This window comes from Postia placenta (genome assembly GCF_002117355.1).
Source record: "Postia placenta MAD-698-R-SB12 unplaced genomic scaffold POSPLAscaffold_1, whole genome shotgun sequence".
Taxonomy (NCBI): Eukaryota; Fungi; Basidiomycota; class Agaricomycetes; order Polyporales; family Adustoporiaceae; genus Rhodonia; species Rhodonia placenta.
The window spans coordinates 2,949,138-2,966,026 of record NW_020169832.1 but is presented as its reverse complement, the minus strand read 5'-3'; the positions used below and the strand labels follow the sequence as shown (position 1 = coordinate 2,966,026).

Below are 16,889 nucleotides of genomic sequence, written 5' to 3'. Positions count from 1 at the left end.
ACGGACACAGCGACGCCGACACATCGCCTCACACCACTCGGACGGACGTGAGTGTTGCCATAGCTGAGCGAAGTAGATAAGTGACGAAGCATAGACGAGAGCGGGATAGACACGTACGCAAACCATAAGAGTCGAAAAGCATAGGTTCAATCATAGCCATTTACTTCACCTCGTCGCACTCGCACTCGCAGTCCTTGTCCTTGCCCTTGCCGATCCAGCTCTTGCCACAGTTGTCGCACCACGCACGAGGACCCTTGTCTACGCCTATAGCCCTGTTCGAGGCGGACACCATAGACGACATCGACTCGGAGCGATGTATCGACACCAAGTGACGTGTCAGATCATGCTTGCGACTGAAAGACCTGCCACACGACTTGTGGTGGCACGCATACGGCTTCGAGCGGTTAGGGTCGTGCGTCTGTGTGTGGGTCTTGAGGTTGTACGCGCGAGCGAACGCTGTAATACGAGATGTGAGACATGAACGCGTGATGTCATAAGCGAAGGAAACTGACCTCGGGGGCACAGCGGGCACGGATACTTCTTCTTGGGGTCACGTTGCATATCCTCCATCCTTCTAGTAGTAGTGGCCGAGCTAGGCATAGAAGTGTGGGCGCCAATGGCGGGGACAGGAGGGACAGCGGGCAACTGGGGCGAGATGTTCGACGGCGATACCGTGTTCTGTCCGACACCCACAGCGGCAGGGTAGTTGTACTGCTTGTTAACCTGCGCTTGCGGGTAGTAGTCAGACGCAGCAGAGCTGCCAATACGGACGTGCTGCGGCTGCGCAGGCTCATAGTCAGAGAAGCTGCCACGCGGTGATGAGAACGACGTCTGCGGCGAGTAGTGAGCGATATGCGGGATACCGCCCGAGGAGCTGCGCACGGAAGGTGAAGATGGCAAGCCGCCGTAGGCACTGTGATCATCCGCAGTGGGAAGGCCCATGCGTTTGAAGTCCATGTCAAGATCCTGCGTGTAGGAGTAGTTACTGGCGGCGTAGTTGGGAGTCGGCGAATTGGCCGGGAAGTTGTAGAAGCTCTCGGAACGACCAGAGAGAGACTCGGTGTAACCAGAGTCATACCCCGACACCGACTCAGAGGAGACGGTGAAGGTGGAGGGGGGCCCGGTGGGGGTATCCGACCTCAGGAAGGAGAAGATGTCGGCGGTGCCGGTCTCGAGAGGAATGTGATTGAGCTCGGCGTCGAAGGCAGCGAGAGAGGAGTCTAGCTCGGACTCGAACTGGTCAGGGTGGGGGGCAAGGATGCCAGAGGACCCGTGACCGAACTGGAAGAAGTCGAAAGGCTGCTTGGCGTAGTCAAGCTCGTCGAGGCCAAAGGCACTGTCGTCGGCCTTTGCAGACTGGTAGAGCTGCGCGGAGGGGAAGTACGGGGCAAAGTGTGAGTCGGACATCCTTCGTGCGGGCTGCGGAGTGCGGGTTATGTAGGTGCGAGGAGTGCGGTTTGGGCAAGGATGAGCAGGAGAGAGAGTGCAGATGTCGTGGAGGGATGGAGTCAAAAGGTGCTGCGGAGACGGCACACACGCAGCTTCCCACACCGGGCGGTTGCCGGGCTGTGCAGGCGCCTCGCCAGGGGCACTAGGAAACCTCCCAAATAAGGCAGCTGTCCTGGCTGCCTCCCACGGTGGCCGTTCCCGGTTGCCATCACCCCCACTTCCGTCCAAATATGTCCGTCCCCTGATCGCGCTCCTCCTCCTGTTCATGGCGCACCTGAATCAGTCTCGCCCAGCAATCTCACAAAGCAGAGCCTATCGCCCAGACGCCCCAACTGTCACTGCCCGGTGCCGCATCCCTTCGTGACTCATACCTGTCTATCGCGCCCGTACCCACCCCTCTTCTCCGCATATCCCGAGGCGTGCATGCCGAGCGGACGCGAGCGTTGGCGTGAAGAGTCAGCACATATCGCTCAGAGCCTGGTCATGCTGCAGACACGCTGTCTCTCCGGGTCTTGTCCTCAGGGCCCACCCAGTCAAATGTGACGCCAGCCTCGGATGCGATCGTGGTCCAGCACCTCAACACGCGTCTGCTATGTCAACGGTGGCGTTCTTGTCCCGTTTTTGTCTGCCGTGCATACCAGGTGGAGAATGCCGCAGAATCAGGCCTTGTCGTATCCACCGAGCCCCTAAATAAGCAGTAGATCCTATTGTTGTCTTTGCAAATACAATCACACTGGTCTTGGCCGCCTTGTGCAGCGGATCATCGTTCTCCATGCCGCTAATCGACCACACTCGACCGCTAAGTGAATAGGTATAAAGTTTGTTTGTGGCCCCCACCCCCGCCTTCACTCTGTTTACCGAACGACGTGTGGACTCTCACCGTGCCTCTGCCATGCCTACCGCGAATCTTGTGACGGAGTTTGCCCTACCTTCAGGCTGCTTGTGACTGATGATGGAGGAGAACGAAACCTGCCCGAAAGCTTCTTTGGTTCCCTCGCTTACGTTTTGGCCTGGTATCACGGATCCAAACATGCACTTATAGCTTTATTAATAAACCAACCCCTCCTACCCCCTCACAGAGTCTCTAAGGGTCCTTGAACACGTAGCAGGGCTTCCGTGGACCCGCCCTGCCCGCAATGCGGCATGTTCATACTTAATTCATCTGCGCGGGCCCCTCACAATCTCGCGATCTGTCAATGATTAGAAGCTCGCGTTCTTGCGATCGCTGTCCATATCTCGGACCTGATGGGGCCCTGGCCTACGACGTCAGGTCTAACCTTCCAAATTTGTTCCCATCCCAACGGATCCGTATTCTTTCCACCCAAATGTACTTTCAACTTGGTGCCCTTGACAAGAGACATCTTACACCCATCAGTCACCCTTGGCCCATGACCCATGGTTATGGGCAAAATTCGGTGCGCTGTTGGGGCCGAACCCGTGATTGACAGCTGAAGCTAGTAACCCCAGTGACAGCATATCTCGATATCTTTGGCACTTCTGACCCGTTATGTCATCCCTTGAGTTTGTTCACCATCCCAGGACTCCAACGTTGCGAATATTCAGTATCAGAGAGCCTCAGATGCAAACGGATGACCGTCCCAGTCAGACTGAGGTCCGCGACATCGCACGGCCGTATCGCTCCGAGGCCGCAGATGCGTATCAGATATTCGTCAGACATTGGCCTCGTGTTGTGGTGCGTAACCGCGCCTCCGCATGCCGCCACAAGAATACGAAGACACCGCTGTGGCTGCGCAGATCGACCGCAGGCCGCTTCTCCCTACCTTGGTCGTCGAGCGCAGAGCGCAGCGCGCAGTGAGCTAGCCTGCTTATAAGGACCATCGCTCGACTAGCGACGCAAAACCTCATACCGCCGCCCTTTGGTCTCAAGCAATTGCAATTGCCATTGCTGACGAGCAGCTCCTATCGCCACGTTCTATCCATGCTCCGCCCGGCGCGCCCCCTGTGCGCTTCGTCAATCCACTTAGTAATTTCACCGCTGCATTCGTCTAAATTTACGCTTCCACTGCATACTGATCCTACTAGCTGTGGCAGATGCCCTTGGCACTGCACGGCTGGGCCTCCACCGCATGCGCACAGGCGGGGATGTATAATCCGTGACAGATCGCGTACTGTCTAACGGCTGCACAGCCTCATACCTGATAAGCGACCTCCCATCAGCGTCGAAGCTGTTGACGGTATGTCGTCAATTTTGCTCTAATTCAGCCGAGTCACTCTTCGCGATACTCGGAGAATTGCATAGGTGCATTCCTATTGTGGCTGAGCTCTCCATACCCTTGGTGTGTAACCAAATACACGCCTTTGGCGGGCAGGTCATTGCCTGCAGGCCTGCTTCTTTTTGGGTGGGCATTTAATAATAACACAGTGATATACTAGGTACTAGGACCCTGACGTGCAAGAGGAAAAAACACCCGCAGAAGACCTCGAGACCCTGGTCTTTGTCACACGCTGCTTTGCAGGCCCGCAAGAGGACAGTCGTGTCATTATCAAGTGGTGTTGTTATTCTCTTCAAAGATCTACCGAGGTGAGTCACTTCATCACTTCTTCCAACTGTTCCGTCCGATGCGTCCGCTATTCTCGCAGCTGAGCACAGCGCCGCTTCCGGGCCCAAGGAGCGAGGAAACAATGTAGGTGGTGGTTTGCAGCCAAGCTACCCGGTGGAACTTATTGAAGGGAAGGCTTCTCTATTGGCGTGTGAGGCGCAAATAACATGCCGCTTACGCATGTATATCGGCGCGTGGCGCGCGGCGCCCCGCCTTCACAAATATGTCAGGCCGGGTACCGTCACATCTGAACCATCGGACAACAGCATCCGTGCTGAGTTGCTACCGGGAGGTGTGAACTAGGAGGATGGAATTTCATTTCCGTCCCACTGTTCTTACCCCTCGGATCTTTCCCCTCATTGTTCCAACGACGGTGCCAACAGGTTGTCGCCACCTGTGTGAAGGATGGTGCCTGACTCCACGGACGCTGTTACACCGCGTTGTACCCGCTACATCTGCTTATCTGGATCACGGCCGCGATATATACCAATTTTGCTCACTGGAAACCTACTCGTAACATGCGATCCTTCTCAAAATGTTTGGGCCAACAAGGAAGGTTTGTCTTAGGAGACGTCTCCACTTGCCGGCTGGCAGGAGCGTGACGGATGGACGGGTCTGATTCCCTGAGTTTGAAAGTCTGCATATCCTCCAATGATGTGGACAGAAAACCTATGAACGCCATGCAGGATCCTCAGGCTCTCTACATAATCTCATTATCGTGAGGCGATAACACCTTTTCCTGGTCTTTGTCATGAAATGTCGCTCGGTTGAGATGATTGTATCTCGGGCACCTGCAGGCAGCGGGTACATATATATATGTTGGGATATCCTATCCTTGCGAAAAAAAGGCACGTTCTAGAATCATATCAATTTGCAACACCCTTCGCTAGAACATGTAAGATTGAAATGCGTACGAGCTGAGAGTACTTTCAATGATTATATCCAGCAGGCTGAGGCAAAGTTCGAGGCTTTGATTGACGTCATAGTATACAGCTACAAGTAATATAATTCAGTGCCCGCCTAGCTCAATCGGATAGAGCGTCAGACTCTTACTAAGCGGGTGTATCTGAAGGCTGCGAGTTCGACCCTCGCGGTGGGCTAGTGTTTTTGGTTTTGTTGCGGTTTCAAGCTGTTGTCATGGTCCAGACTCTACGCTCGTCATTCTTGCAGCCAGGAGACCACTACAACGCCTGCAATCTAGCCAGGCGTCCCAAAATTTGCGTGTTGCAACCTGCGAATACCTCAATCATGCAGCGGGAGTCATCAATAGGCATGGCATCGTTAGCAGGAACTCTGACGATCGGACCAAACGCCAGGACATATTCTCATTACATGGGCAGCTTAGGCCTAAACATCGACGATATAATTGAATGACACGGCAGTCACATAACTTACAGTGAAACCAAATCCAACATGCACAGAGCGGCGATAAACTGGATAACACATTGCGTAGATGTACAAACGTCGGAAGCATATCAAACGCCAACACTGCATTATGATGGTTAGCATCTGTCTCTGACTCGATTGATGCGCAATCACTCACCGGTGCACAACCTTATTCTGTAGCAGGATCACGATGTCCGATCAGCACGCTATACTTACATGACAGCACTGAGAACATACCTGTCCGGAGAACCTGATGATCTCCCTCTTCTCCAGAACGAACAAGGTTCGCTCTAAAGCGTGGCTCGAATATCCCTGTTGCGTAACAAACTCTCGCACCAGACTTTGATAACTCGTGCTCCATCCTATGGGGAGTCTCCGTCGAACCTCCTTTTCAATCTTGTTTATCTCGTCGTTCAATTCACCGCGAGAAAGGCCGTCAGCAGATCCGGCGGAGACTGCATCCATGGTCGAGCACTTGAATAGCCGGATGGCCTCTTCGACATGGTGGTTACGCACGACTGGCGAGAGCGTGAGCTTTGCAAGCGACTCGGAAATACGAATGATGGCCTCTAGTTGCCTACGAGCCCACCAGCAGTTCAGTGATGACGTCTGTCAGAACCCAGTCCGAACTGACCGAATAGTGATGGGGATGGAGCTTCTCTCATCGTTGTCTCGCTCGACCTGTTGCACCTGTTTCCGTAATGAAACAAAGTGACTGCTCAGCATCTCCTGGGCCTCTGGTGATAGCCGCGGAGCGCATTTCCTACTCCATAAGTCAAACACTACCCTCATAGTTGTATTGAAGGGAGACTCACGCCTTGCAATAAGCGATGTACCGCTTCATCTTGTCAATGTCAATCTCGCCCACCGCCTCTCCGTTCTCGTCAGCGTTTTGATTGGGTCGGTTCATGTGAATGTTCATAACATGTTTCGCAATCATCTGAAGGCAGAATCTCAGCGCCAGCCCTAACTGAGATAGGTACCAAGTACGTACTCGGTCACGTTGCTCGTTATGCTCGTCCTTCACGATGAATATCATGTCGAATCGAGACAAAATAGTCGTCTGGAAATCAATGTTCTGTTCTGTACTATGAGCCTGGGATGTTCCCATTCGATGCCTGGAAACACACCTCGCCAGGACTACGGCCTTCGTCATATCGCCCCCACACGGGGTTGGCTGCGGCGAGAACACTTGTTCGAGAGTTCAACACGGTCGTGATACCAGCCTTAGCTATGGAAATAGTTTGTTGCTCCATTGCCTCGTGAATGGCCACACGGTCCTCATCACGCATCTTGTCGAACTCGTCGATACACACAACTCCTGTATCTGCAAGGACCATAGCACCGCCTTCAAGATAGAATTCGCGCTATGGTATCACCACCGTCAAGTCAAGATGTGTTCCGACCAAGTATAAAGAGCGTGCTTTACCGATACTGCATCGCGCTGAACAGATGCTGTCAAACCAGCCGCACTGGAACCTTTGCCTGAGGTATACACTGCGATTGGTGCAACCTACAGCACAGTGAGAGTGAGGTATTACGGGATGAATCGCGGTGCAAACCTTCTCAACGAACTTCAGCAACTGACTTTTGGCAGTACCAGGATCTCCAAGTAGGAGCACATTGATGTCCCCACGCAACCGCATCCCATCTGGTAAAATCTTCTTTGACCCGCCAAACAAGAGACAAGTTATCGCCTTCTTAATGTCTGCGAGATCGTATCAGCAACAACACTGCATTTCAATGTAGAGGTGAGGGCGCGCACCTAGACTCCCAAAAATACTAGGGGCAACACTTTTCGCGAAACGTTCATAGAAGCCATCGCTTCTTGCCATATCGCCGAATTCCTCCTCTTCCTCAGGAGAAAATTGTAGGCCGAACGGATTTGAGCCGCTCGATCCCGACGCAGCTGGAGATGACACTTCCAGGTGCACAAGACGAAGGTAGGGATTTCGCAGCGCTGCAGCACCTCCCGACTTCTATGGGAACGGGCTAATCGTGAGATAATGGAACGAGGTCGGACAAATACAAGTCTCACTGATTTGGCAGATTGGAAGGTGGAGTAAATGCCCGTCGCAATTACTCGAGACCCTGGAACAACTTGACCGGTCAAATACCTGTCTGCTGAGAGCAACATGTGTCTCGGTAGCTCTCCCACTGGTACCATATCTGGTGCCTCCTGAAGTTTTAGCGTCTGATGATCTGAGAATGTCGACTTGGAGTGAACGATGAGGTAAGGATCCATAGGACAGTCTTTCTTTTGGTTCTCAATTTCTGGCGCATCACACCTCCGAGGCAAACCCCTATCCGATCCACCACCCAGTCCGCCTAGTCCACTTGGCGGGTATACGATTTTGGGCGAGCGACATGCACGGCATTGGAGGTGAAGCTTCGTTGCGCGCGCAGAGAGGACAGAAGCCGAGATGACGATGCCCGGTATTCGAACGAGCCTATTCATGGTATTCGCTGAGAGGTCACGGAATTGCTGAAGATTCAGACCAGCTTTCATAAGGATCTGAATGTTCGGGATGGTCTGAGAAGCAGAGTCGGCATCGTCGTTTTGGCCATTAGCAAGAGGGAAAAGGATGGTACGAGCTGCTCTTGTTGCAGCATTCTCAAACTGACAGATGGTAATAAGTACATGCGTATGTCATGGATTCAGGTACGGAAACGTACTAAAGGTAGAATCTCGGCGGGTTTATCCTGGATGGCATGAGCCAGTTCATCGTTGTACAGCCCAATGTGGCGGAGATCGACCTCCAACTGATAATGCTTTAGAAGAAGATTCGCGCGTAACTTCTCCCTGAAGAGACATATGTGCATAAGGGATTGCATCTGGATAACTGCAATGACGCGTACCTGTAGATGAATTCGCCTCCAACGCGATACTGGAGCAAGAAGTCGAGCAGTAGCCTTTCGGTTTGAGAAGGTGATTCAGGACCAGTCGGCTCCGGTACATCATGCACGGAGACTGAATACACACGATCCGCATCGAACCCGGACATGATTGCTCTTAAAAAAACGAGCCGGAGAATGAGGAAAGACGCGACCTCAATGAAACGCGGTCGTTATGAGGTTTAGGGCTGGTCGCTTCGCGTCGAGGCAGGCACAAGGGTTGAGATTATATATAGCTCTATAGCTTTATAGCTATTTTAGCAAGTCCCGTTTAGCTCAGTTGGTAGAGCGCGTCACTAGTACTGTAAGGTATGACGAGGTCAGTCGTTCGAGTCGGCTAATGGGAATGTTTTTGCCATTATACTGCTTCCTACTGAACGTGAACTTTGAGTGGCGCAGCTTCATTGCCTTGCGTCTCTTTCCTTGGGTGACTTTCAGACTTCTCCCTTGACTACTCCCCGTCATCATGAGTGCAATGGACACTGATGAGCTTCCCGTCGTCCTCCCGCCTACGCATACCTCTGGTCTTTCGCTATCTCTGTGTGTAACCTCTCAGCATACGTATGGCATTGAAGTGACCATTCACCAGCCATCCCCTGCCCATCTTGAACATCTCTGAGCATCTGACGCGTCTGAGACTGCAGACAAACTCCAGCCTACCGTTTGGTATGCTCAGCTTTCGTTGTTGTCTCGGACAAGGCTCACGCCATGTGTAGCACTTGGAGCTCTGCTTGGTACTCAGAACGGACGCGAGGTTGAAATTGTCAACACATTTGAACTAGCAGTGGGTGAAGATGGTGCCACAGTCGACCAGGCATTTCTGATAGACCGCAAAGAACAATGTGCGTCGTCATGTTGACCCGGGAAACGCACCTTGCCTGATCGTCTGCGAACAGACAAACAGGTATTTCCCTCGCTCGAATTCATCGGGTGGTATACCGTAGCATCGCGGCCCACAGCACAGCATATCGCTCTCCATGAACAAGTACGCCACGTTTGAAGGTGTCCAGACACTTCCAAGAACTTATCTCTCCGTTGAACCCCATGTAGTTTACAGCATATAGCTCCACACCACTCTTGCTTCTCCTACAGCCATCGACTGTATTTGCCGCCTCTTCAGACTTGACTGCGCAAACACTTCCTATCAAGGCCTATGAGCCTACCATCGAGATACGCGACCGCAAAACCCGGTCAGTCTTCATTGAGGCGCCTTTCACGGTGGAGACAGGTGAGGCGGAACGTATCGCGGTAGATTGGGCAGCAAAGGGTGGCGAGGGAGACAACAGTTGTAAGTGGGCTCAATGCTTCACAACATCCCCTGATTGCATGCATCTCTCGCAGTGGAGTCGCATTTGAATTCACAGCGAGCTGCTGTTAAGATGCTGCATGACAGAATCATGCTGCTTGCGAAATATGTCACCGATGTACTAGCAGGTCTGTGAACTACTCCGACAATACGTTTGTATCTCAACCACATGACACATTTTAGATCAGGCCGTGAAAGATCATGCAACGCTGCGCTCCATTTCTGCTCTCATCGCGTCACTACCAGCCAGTGAGCACAGAGACTTCCGAGACGAGTTCGATACCGTACGTGTGCATGGTGTGTCGACTTTCACCCTGGACTCATCGGTCTGCAATAGGAATATGAGGATGTCCAATTGACTGCATACCTCGCCACGCTCACCAAGTCTGCGAGCGTTCTCAACGATGTAGGTCTTTTCTATCGGATGGGGTGGCCACGGATAGACTGACCATTTGGCAGCTGGTCGACAAGCATCTTGTGCTTACCGCAACACGCGAGGATCGTGGTCCCAGTGCTCCTCGGAGGCGCGGCATGGGCGGCATGGGTATGGGCATGGGTATGATGAGTATGGGCGTGATGGGCATGATGGGGAGACACGGAGATTGGGACCGCTTCCACTGAGCGTGTCCAGCGTCCTGGACTACAAATTCTCCCTCGTCCCTGTCCCGTCCATTCGGAGTGTCTTACGGAACATCAATTCGCTGTGCATCGCTGTATTCCTGTATCTGCATTCCCAATACTTGCTGTAGTACTAGATAACGTCCCCCACTACGGTGTGTCAACAAGTTGCGGCGGATGCCTAGAGCATTGCGAAAGCTTACAGCTAGTGCCACCAGTGAGTTCCTCTTTATTTAATCCTATCATGCACAACACTGTGATTTCAGAAGGATTACTTCTCCGCAAGACGCTATACCGTAATATGTACCATACGAAAAAAGCTACGCTAATCTATGAACACTGCGCAGATGAAGAACGCGACGACTATCGGCAGGCAACCGAAGCCTGAGATATCTGAACAACTTGACCTAGCTGGTACACGAGAAAACGAGAACGATATGGAGATGTATGCTGATCCATGACAACAAATGGAGGGGGTCAATGCAGTAAGTGAACAACCGGATGCGAATGGAAGGATCGTAGATGCGTGCGGCGAATAGGAAGAGAAGGACGCTGAGGGTATTTTCCGCACCCTCTGTTAACGACGCACGGATGCAGAAGGGTAGATGTTGATGTAAGATCCGAATCAAAGACCAGTAGGTGGTGCCTGGTGCAATGGCGTATGGCGGTTGTCGGCAGCTGTTGATAAGTCGGTCAGTTAGTCAAGATGGAGTCACCAATAGACATGGGACATACTGTTTTGCCAGACGTTATTACCCCACCAATTGACACTAATACCACCCTTGGGGAACTAATGACGCGTTGAGTCTCAGAGGTGATACAGACTTGGTGCGAACACTCACCTCCAGGGTAAAAAATATGACAAGCAATGAGATAACAGTTCCTGAAGTAGCGAGTAGAACATCAGTTATCGCATGTTGATATTAAATGATAAGACATACCGCTATCCAGCGCTGCGCTCGTCACATAATTGAATTTGCTCCACCACGCGAAACTTCGCCGCCGAATGACATACTGGAAAATGAATCCCATCAGGAACCACGATGAGTAGTTAATACCCGTGGCTGGCGGGATGGACGAGATGCTCGTCAGGACAAGAGGTGTGTTGATGTAACGTATCCACGAGGTAGGGTAGCGCCGCTGCCAAATCCATAATGGAATTGGGAGGAATGCACCGAAGAGTAGCGCGTAGACCTCCGGATAGTACATGGACCCGCGGCCGAGCTGGCGACTGGGCCCGATGACCCCCCTACGCGCAGAGTGCGTGAGCAAGTAGACTACAGCGGATGAATGTGAAGAACACCGCACCATAATACCGACGCCTGGTAGAAGACCTCGTTGTGAGGACATGTCAGATTGTACTTCTGAGTAGGCGAGCAGATGTCTGGCACGGCGTTGAACAGCCACTGCTGCATGCCAACTTGGATGAACGCCACCACGAGAGTCGAAGTGAATTGTACTGCCAATACGCGAGGTCAGCTGCACAATAGAGGTGCAAGGACGATTTTACGCACCAAGGAATGTGGCCCGCGGCGGCACCTTGATATAATGTCCGAGCTTCTGGTCTTGAATGAAGCGCAATCCCTCCGCCAGCGTTTGTAAAGAATATGACTTGAAGATCTGCGAATCGCATTTACATCATTCTGCTTCCAATCCTTGCGCTGAGACATAGACTCACCATGTTGGGGATCGGCTGTCCAGGCAAAATGGTTCCCGGAAGTATCTCGACGATTATATTGATGGACACCTGCATACAGCCGGTGAGACGGGCATCGCGACATATTAACATGGGGCGTACCACTTGGCTAGTGACCGCGAAGATATATCCAGACGGAAGGATGTATATCATTGGGATCAGTAGAGCAATGAGGAGGAACCAGACGGGAGCGCCTGTTTTCCAGACCTACACCAACACTTATTAGGGATTGCATGATGGTACACTCCAATGCCATGCGCTCACCTCGACGGCGACGATCGCAAGCGCAAAAAAGCCCACAAACATCACCGAGTACCACCACAGCGGCACTTCGGGGTACGCCGCCATCAGTTTCGCATGGATGTCGTCCTTCTCGACTTTCATCCGATGCACGCTGCCCACAATCGTGCGCCAGTGGAAGAGGGCCGTATGCACCAGGACACACGAAGTGAGTGCGAAAGCCATGAGGTAAGTCATCGCCCACGATGCAGGCAGGTATAGCGGGGAGTAGTTGTTATATGCGTTCAGATCAAAGTCGCCCTTGCTGTCAAGCACCTTGCTAACGTTGTATGCGTTCCCAAAGCGATCGTACAGGTCGTCCGAGAGCATGGGAAAGTACGCCAGATCCCAGACCTGCGCATATGTGTCATAATTTTGCAATGGACAAAGGAGTTTCTTCACGTACATTCGAGTAGTACAGGGCTGGGGTGATGATCCAGAAGAAAATAACGAAACCAGCAAATACCTGGACCTGTGCCCACCATGGCACCATGAGCGGGCCTGAGATCCAACTGATTTGCGTCCAATCGAAGGTCAGGAAGCTCAGTCCCAGTCCTGACTCCATACCAAAGATCTGATTGACGGGTATATTATTCGGTGCAATCCAGCATACCCAAGAGAAGACCGACAACGCCGTAAAGAGGTATCCTGCGTATCGAGCAGCGCTTAGCACGAGTGAATGGGATGGTTAGCAGATACGTACCTGGCAATAGATACCAAAAGAATGCCGCGACGCCCACGTAGATGAGGTATCTGAACCTAGAGATACCCCCACGGGGCTCATCCTCCTCCGCGTGCAGTGTGTTGAGCAACGTGCACACAATCAGGTTTTGCGGCCAAATCATGCTCGCCGGCCAGACCAAGAGTCGTTTGCACAGACCCGCGAGCCCAAAGCCCGTCAATTGCGTCGCGAGAATGAGGACTGCATTGAACCAATAGCCGAGCTTCAGCCCATAGTTAACGTCGATCGCGATGGTCGCTTGTATAGCGTATGGCGGAGTCGTCGCAACATTCGCCATCATGTACACAAGAGCGTGCTCCTTTATGTTCCACGGGCCAGGGTTCAGGGAGAACTCGTATCCGCCTAGCCAGCGCGGAAGGCGGTATGTGCGTATTGGAAGCCAGTATGCCAAAAACTTGCCGAGGGGATGACATGCGAGGACAATCAACGTTGTGCTGATCGTCGGCGCGGGTTGGCGCATGTAGAAGAACATGTTCGCCGCGCTTAACAGATGTAAGGTGCGCCTACAAGGGAATGACACTGACCGACACTTACGCTGAGACGAAAGTGAGCAGCAAGCCCAAAACCCACATCCGCAGGGTCAGCGCAGGCATCTCGGGGTCGTCAATATTCGACACCGACGCGCGAACCTCCGGAAAGGGGCTGTCCTCTTCCTCCGCTAAATCATCAAAGTCATACTCCATTCTGAATGATCGTGAGTAGACGAGACATCAAGACGCTACGGCAACGCACTTCACAGAGCCTTCTGGTGTTTCGAGCTCCACCATGCTTGAAAAGCTGGCAGAGCCTGGAGTCGAAGGCAACGTTTTTAGCTTTGGCTTGGTCGAAGACTCGCGGTATTTCTCCTTCGCATCGGTGAGCGATATGCGAGCCCCCTTCGTGTGGACGGAAGAGCTCAGCCCCGTGAGAGGCGAGCTTGTGGGCCGACTCAAACGGCGCATCCGATAAGGGTCGCCATCGTGCGACTGCGAGTCCGTGGATGGCGGCGTCTCGACGGGGCTAAGGGGGTAGGGATGCCGGGGGTGTAGACTTGAAGGTCCTGGGACAGGCCCCACTCGGTCTCGCGCATGCAAATCGAAGGCGGGCGGGGGGAAGGATATTGGGGAGGCTGCGGTGAGCGGCGAGCCGAGTACTGGGGACGCGAGAGTAACCGTATTGGACAGCGGAGCCTGGGAGTACTGCTGCAGCGGTGGGAACTCGTGCTGTGCGGCAGCCTGAGCAGTAGAGGGCGGGCCAAAGGCAAAGACGTCCTCTGCCTCGGACTCTTCGTCTTCATCTTCGATGGTATACTCCTGGGAGTAGGAATATTGAGCATCGCGGTCAACATATGCGCCGGAGGTGGACGGGCGGGCAGTCCAGGGTCGGGCTGCGGGCTGTGGGCTGCCTGCCGAGCTCGGTGGGCGGGGCGCCATGGGCGCAAGGGCGGGCGAGGGCGGGGAGTTGAAGAGATATCGCGGAATGGGGGAGGGAGAAGAGGAGGCTGGGTATGGGAGATGGCATACAGCAGCGCAGACGCCGACCCCAGGCACACATCACTCTCCTTATCCCAGCCTGTACCTGACCCTCTTCCTTCCGTTTTCGGCGCGTCCTCTGTCGCCGCGTCCTCGCCGCCTCGCAGATGTGGCCTGCGCAATATATTGTGCAGTGCCCGAGCTTATTGCGGGGAGAGCTCTGCGAGTTGGTCACCCCCCTCCAATGCCACAAACTGCGCGCGGCGCTGTGGTACCGGAGATGCCGATCAGGTACCTGTCCAGTGTCCACGCTTTCGATCGCATTTTGGGCCGATAAGTCGTGATAATTTACTCGAAATATCACGCGGTCCCAGAGCTTGCTGGCAGTTGCCAACTCTCTCCCGCATTCAGCTCAGTTCACCGCCAACGGGACTGCAGTCCCCACGAAGTCAGGACTAGCTGGTTACTTCCTGCAGTCGACGGCGATGTCTGACGTTCTCACACTCTCCCCGTCGTCCTTCTTGGCACTCTTCAACCTACGCAGCCTGTACCTCATCACATATGGATGGCTTTTGGGCATGTGTGAGTGTCAGAGAATCTCTGTCCCATCGTGACATCTTTAATTCGTATGACAGCTATCTGGGTCTCGTTCTTTGGCGGTATGTCCACCAATAATATAGCCTCGTCTCCTTAACCGAACATGCCCTCCACAGGCACAATCGCCTTCAGGACCTTGCGTAAGTGTCATTTAGGCCTCCGGAAGCATGCCGCTCACGGCTGCCGCTCGCTGCATCCCCAGCGAGGCATCAGTTCGGAGCGCTTCAGCACCGCACCTTCCCTATCTATTTTTCAATGAGCATCGTCATGTCCTCCGGCCTCCTCGCCCTCTGGGCTCGCGCCCATCCTGCGGTATATGATCACATCTTCCAGCCCGCAGTCGCGGACGTCGCCCAGGCGTATGCCCTGGCGCTTGTTCTCATCTCTCAGGCGGTTAACTACTTTGTTATCGGTCCCTTGACTAGCAAGTGCGTCTTTGTCCCGCATTTTTGTGATCGGTGCCTCAATATGGGGTCTCCAGGACTATGTTCCAGCGCCATAAGCTGGAGAAGGAGGAAGGAAAGGCCTACAACGATCCTGGCGTGCGTGTTATCCCGCTCGGGTCCGCAAAACCTCACTGATTGGGTGCATATACCCGCTCGGCCAGGTGTCTGATGCCATGAAAGCTCTGAACAGCAGGTTCGGCGCGCTTCATGGTGTCAGCTCTCTAGCAAATCTGTCAGCCGTTTTCGCCCTCCTGTTCCATGGGCTGTGGGTCGGCAGCGTTGGCACTGGCATATGACATGCCGAGAATGCCTTTTGTTCTGAGAGGTATCTTCCAATTCCGCTTTCATCCTTGCTGTGAACCGTTGCATGTACACCTGATCTGTTGTTCTACAACTATGCCTGTACTAGCACATCTTACCCACTCCAATCCACAACATCCTACCTCACCATTCAGTGACAGCCTATTTGATGCGTAGGCATTGTGAGCTCAGACCACCGAAGACATACAAGAAAAAGCAATAATACAGATATTGTTGTACAAAGTTCATGCACCAACCGTTTGCATGTCCGGCAAGAATCCCTCTCTGAGACTTCGCTCAAGCCTCCTAATTTCATCGATTGATGTCGCCCGTGCAATCGCTTCCTTCACCTTCTCCGCTTCCTCTTTCGACATAAGCCGCCCTGCCTTTGCAGCGGCGGGCTTCGGCTCGTCTGTCGCGACGGGCGCTTTGGTAGAGTGTACCGAGACCGTCGTAGATAGTGTGGTCGCGAGCTGTGTCGGGAGGTTGTCCGCTGTAAGGAATAGCGTCTTTGCTGACTGCCGTTCCTGTGATCGCGCAAGGAATAAGTTAACAAGTTTGCTCGGGCACTGCGTCCTTCCAAATGACGACCCACCTTATCGCGGATCCGCTGGAAGTCTAGCACTCTGAGTTTTGGTATGCGCCATGCAAGCCATTCGCGATACCATTTCTTTTCCCGCACGGGGTTGCCGAGTAGCGAGAGGTACGTGAGGTTCCTGAGGTCCTTGAGTGGCTCGAGGTCGCCCAGCTCGGTGACGTTGTTGTTAGTCAGCACTAGCGTCGTCAAGTTTGGAACGGAGAGGTGGAGAGAGGGTGAGATGGTCGCTATTCGGTTGTTGGCCAGGAGTAGCGTGCGGATGCGGCGGAGGAGCGGGATGTTGCCCAAGACGATAATTGAGTTATCTGTCAAATCTATAGCATCATGCTGGTCCTGTGTTCCCCCGTCAGCACAACATAAGCACATAGCATAAGCGAAGCACATTTGCCTTTGTGATACCAAGGTTTTCGATGGCAGGAATTTTATAGCCTGTGAGCCGTTTTGTGAGCGCCCGGGACACGAGGGGATGCTACTCACCTCGGAGGTCGAGCTGGCGTTCCTTGACGGGGTTGAGTGTCGAGGGAACAGACTGAATGAGTTCGGGCGTGAGCTTCATGGCGGGGGA

General features: G+C 53.3%; 7 protein-coding genes and 2 non-coding genes across 9 annotated transcripts; 5 read left to right on the top strand and 4 right to left on the bottom strand.

The window, feature by feature from the left end:
- Positions 1-160: 160 nt before the first annotated feature.
- POSPLADRAFT_1129262 (hypothetical protein) lies at positions 161-1,407 on the bottom strand (the record flags this gene model as incomplete). Its single annotated transcript, XM_024483824.1, has 3 exons — positions 161-456; positions 513-571; positions 665-1,407. 3 exons carry the CDS (start codon positions 1,405-1,407, stop codon positions 161-163), a joined length of 1,098 nt encoding a protein of 365 aa, XP_024344636.1.
- A 1,549-nt stretch (positions 1,408-2,956) lies between these two features.
- On the top strand, positions 2,957-4,313 carry POSPLADRAFT_1043032 (hypothetical protein; the record flags this gene model as incomplete). The annotated part of the gene is made up of 5 exons (XM_024478213.1): positions 2,957-3,142; positions 3,216-3,261; positions 3,598-3,644; positions 3,851-3,991; positions 4,113-4,313. The coding sequence occupies 5 exons, from the start codon at positions 2,957-2,959 to the stop codon at positions 4,311-4,313; spliced, it is 621 nt and encodes a 206-aa protein (XP_024344635.1).
- Positions 4,314-5,024: 711 nt separating this feature from the next.
- Positions 5,025-5,110, top strand: POSPLADRAFT_t12. Its single transcript has one exon. It is a non-coding gene; the product is annotated as a tRNA-Lys (tRNA).
- A 375-nt stretch (positions 5,111-5,485) lies between these two features.
- Positions 5,486-8,401, bottom strand: POSPLADRAFT_1043031 (hypothetical protein; the record flags this gene model as incomplete). The annotated part of the gene is made up of 13 exons (XM_024478212.1): positions 5,486-5,498; positions 5,554-5,570; positions 5,634-5,973; positions 6,031-6,159; positions 6,212-6,336; positions 6,391-6,474; positions 6,527-6,763; positions 6,826-6,909; positions 6,959-7,104; positions 7,162-7,375; positions 7,435-8,016; positions 8,073-8,199; positions 8,256-8,401. The coding sequence occupies 13 exons, from the start codon at positions 8,399-8,401 to the stop codon at positions 5,486-5,488; spliced, it is 2,244 nt and encodes a 747-aa protein (XP_024344634.1).
- A 155-nt stretch (positions 8,402-8,556) lies between these two features.
- Positions 8,557-8,638, top strand: POSPLADRAFT_t13. The gene has a single exon. It is a non-coding gene; the product is annotated as a tRNA-Thr (tRNA).
- A 109-nt stretch (positions 8,639-8,747) lies between these two features.
- On the top strand, positions 8,748-10,364 carry POSPLADRAFT_1064312 (hypothetical protein). Its single transcript, XM_024481786.1, has 9 exons — positions 8,748-8,831; positions 8,881-8,957; positions 9,008-9,133; positions 9,188-9,276; positions 9,342-9,579; positions 9,633-9,725; positions 9,781-9,881; positions 9,935-10,003; positions 10,057-10,364. Exons 1-9 carry the CDS (start codon positions 8,758-8,760, stop codon positions 10,216-10,218), a joined length of 1,029 nt encoding a protein of 342 aa, XP_024344633.1. The 5' UTR covers positions 8,748-8,757; the 3' UTR covers positions 10,219-10,364.
- A 55-nt stretch (positions 10,365-10,419) lies between these two features.
- POSPLADRAFT_1165352 (hypothetical protein) lies at positions 10,420-13,709 on the bottom strand. Its single transcript, XM_024487877.1, has 13 exons — positions 13,665-13,709; positions 13,467-13,616; positions 12,894-13,414; positions 12,597-12,838; positions 12,176-12,544; positions 12,014-12,118; positions 11,894-11,962; positions 11,730-11,835; positions 11,524-11,674; positions 11,157-11,464; positions 11,058-11,098; positions 10,951-11,005; positions 10,420-10,893 (listed from the first exon to the last, which is right to left on the bottom strand). Exons 1-13 carry the CDS (start codon positions 13,697-13,699, stop codon positions 10,841-10,843), a joined length of 2,205 nt encoding a protein of 734 aa, XP_024344632.1. The 5' UTR covers positions 13,700-13,709; the 3' UTR covers positions 10,420-10,840.
- Positions 13,710-14,788: 1,079 nt separating this feature from the next.
- On the top strand, positions 14,789-15,875 carry POSPLADRAFT_1165347 (hypothetical protein). The gene is made up of 6 exons (XM_024487876.1): positions 14,789-14,965; positions 15,019-15,042; positions 15,097-15,120; positions 15,183-15,408; positions 15,462-15,522; positions 15,588-15,875. The coding sequence occupies exons 1-6, from the start codon at positions 14,869-14,871 to the stop codon at positions 15,720-15,722; spliced, it is 567 nt and encodes a 188-aa protein (XP_024344631.1). The 5' UTR covers positions 14,789-14,868; the 3' UTR covers positions 15,723-15,875.
- Positions 15,876-15,971: 96 nt separating this feature from the next.
- On the bottom strand, positions 15,972-16,880 carry POSPLADRAFT_1043027 (hypothetical protein; the record flags this gene model as incomplete). Its single annotated transcript, XM_024478211.1, has 4 exons — positions 15,972-16,253; positions 16,322-16,657; positions 16,713-16,753; positions 16,802-16,880. 4 exons carry the CDS (start codon positions 16,878-16,880, stop codon positions 15,972-15,974), a joined length of 738 nt encoding a protein of 245 aa, XP_024344630.1.
- Positions 16,881-16,889: the final 9 nt, after the last annotated feature.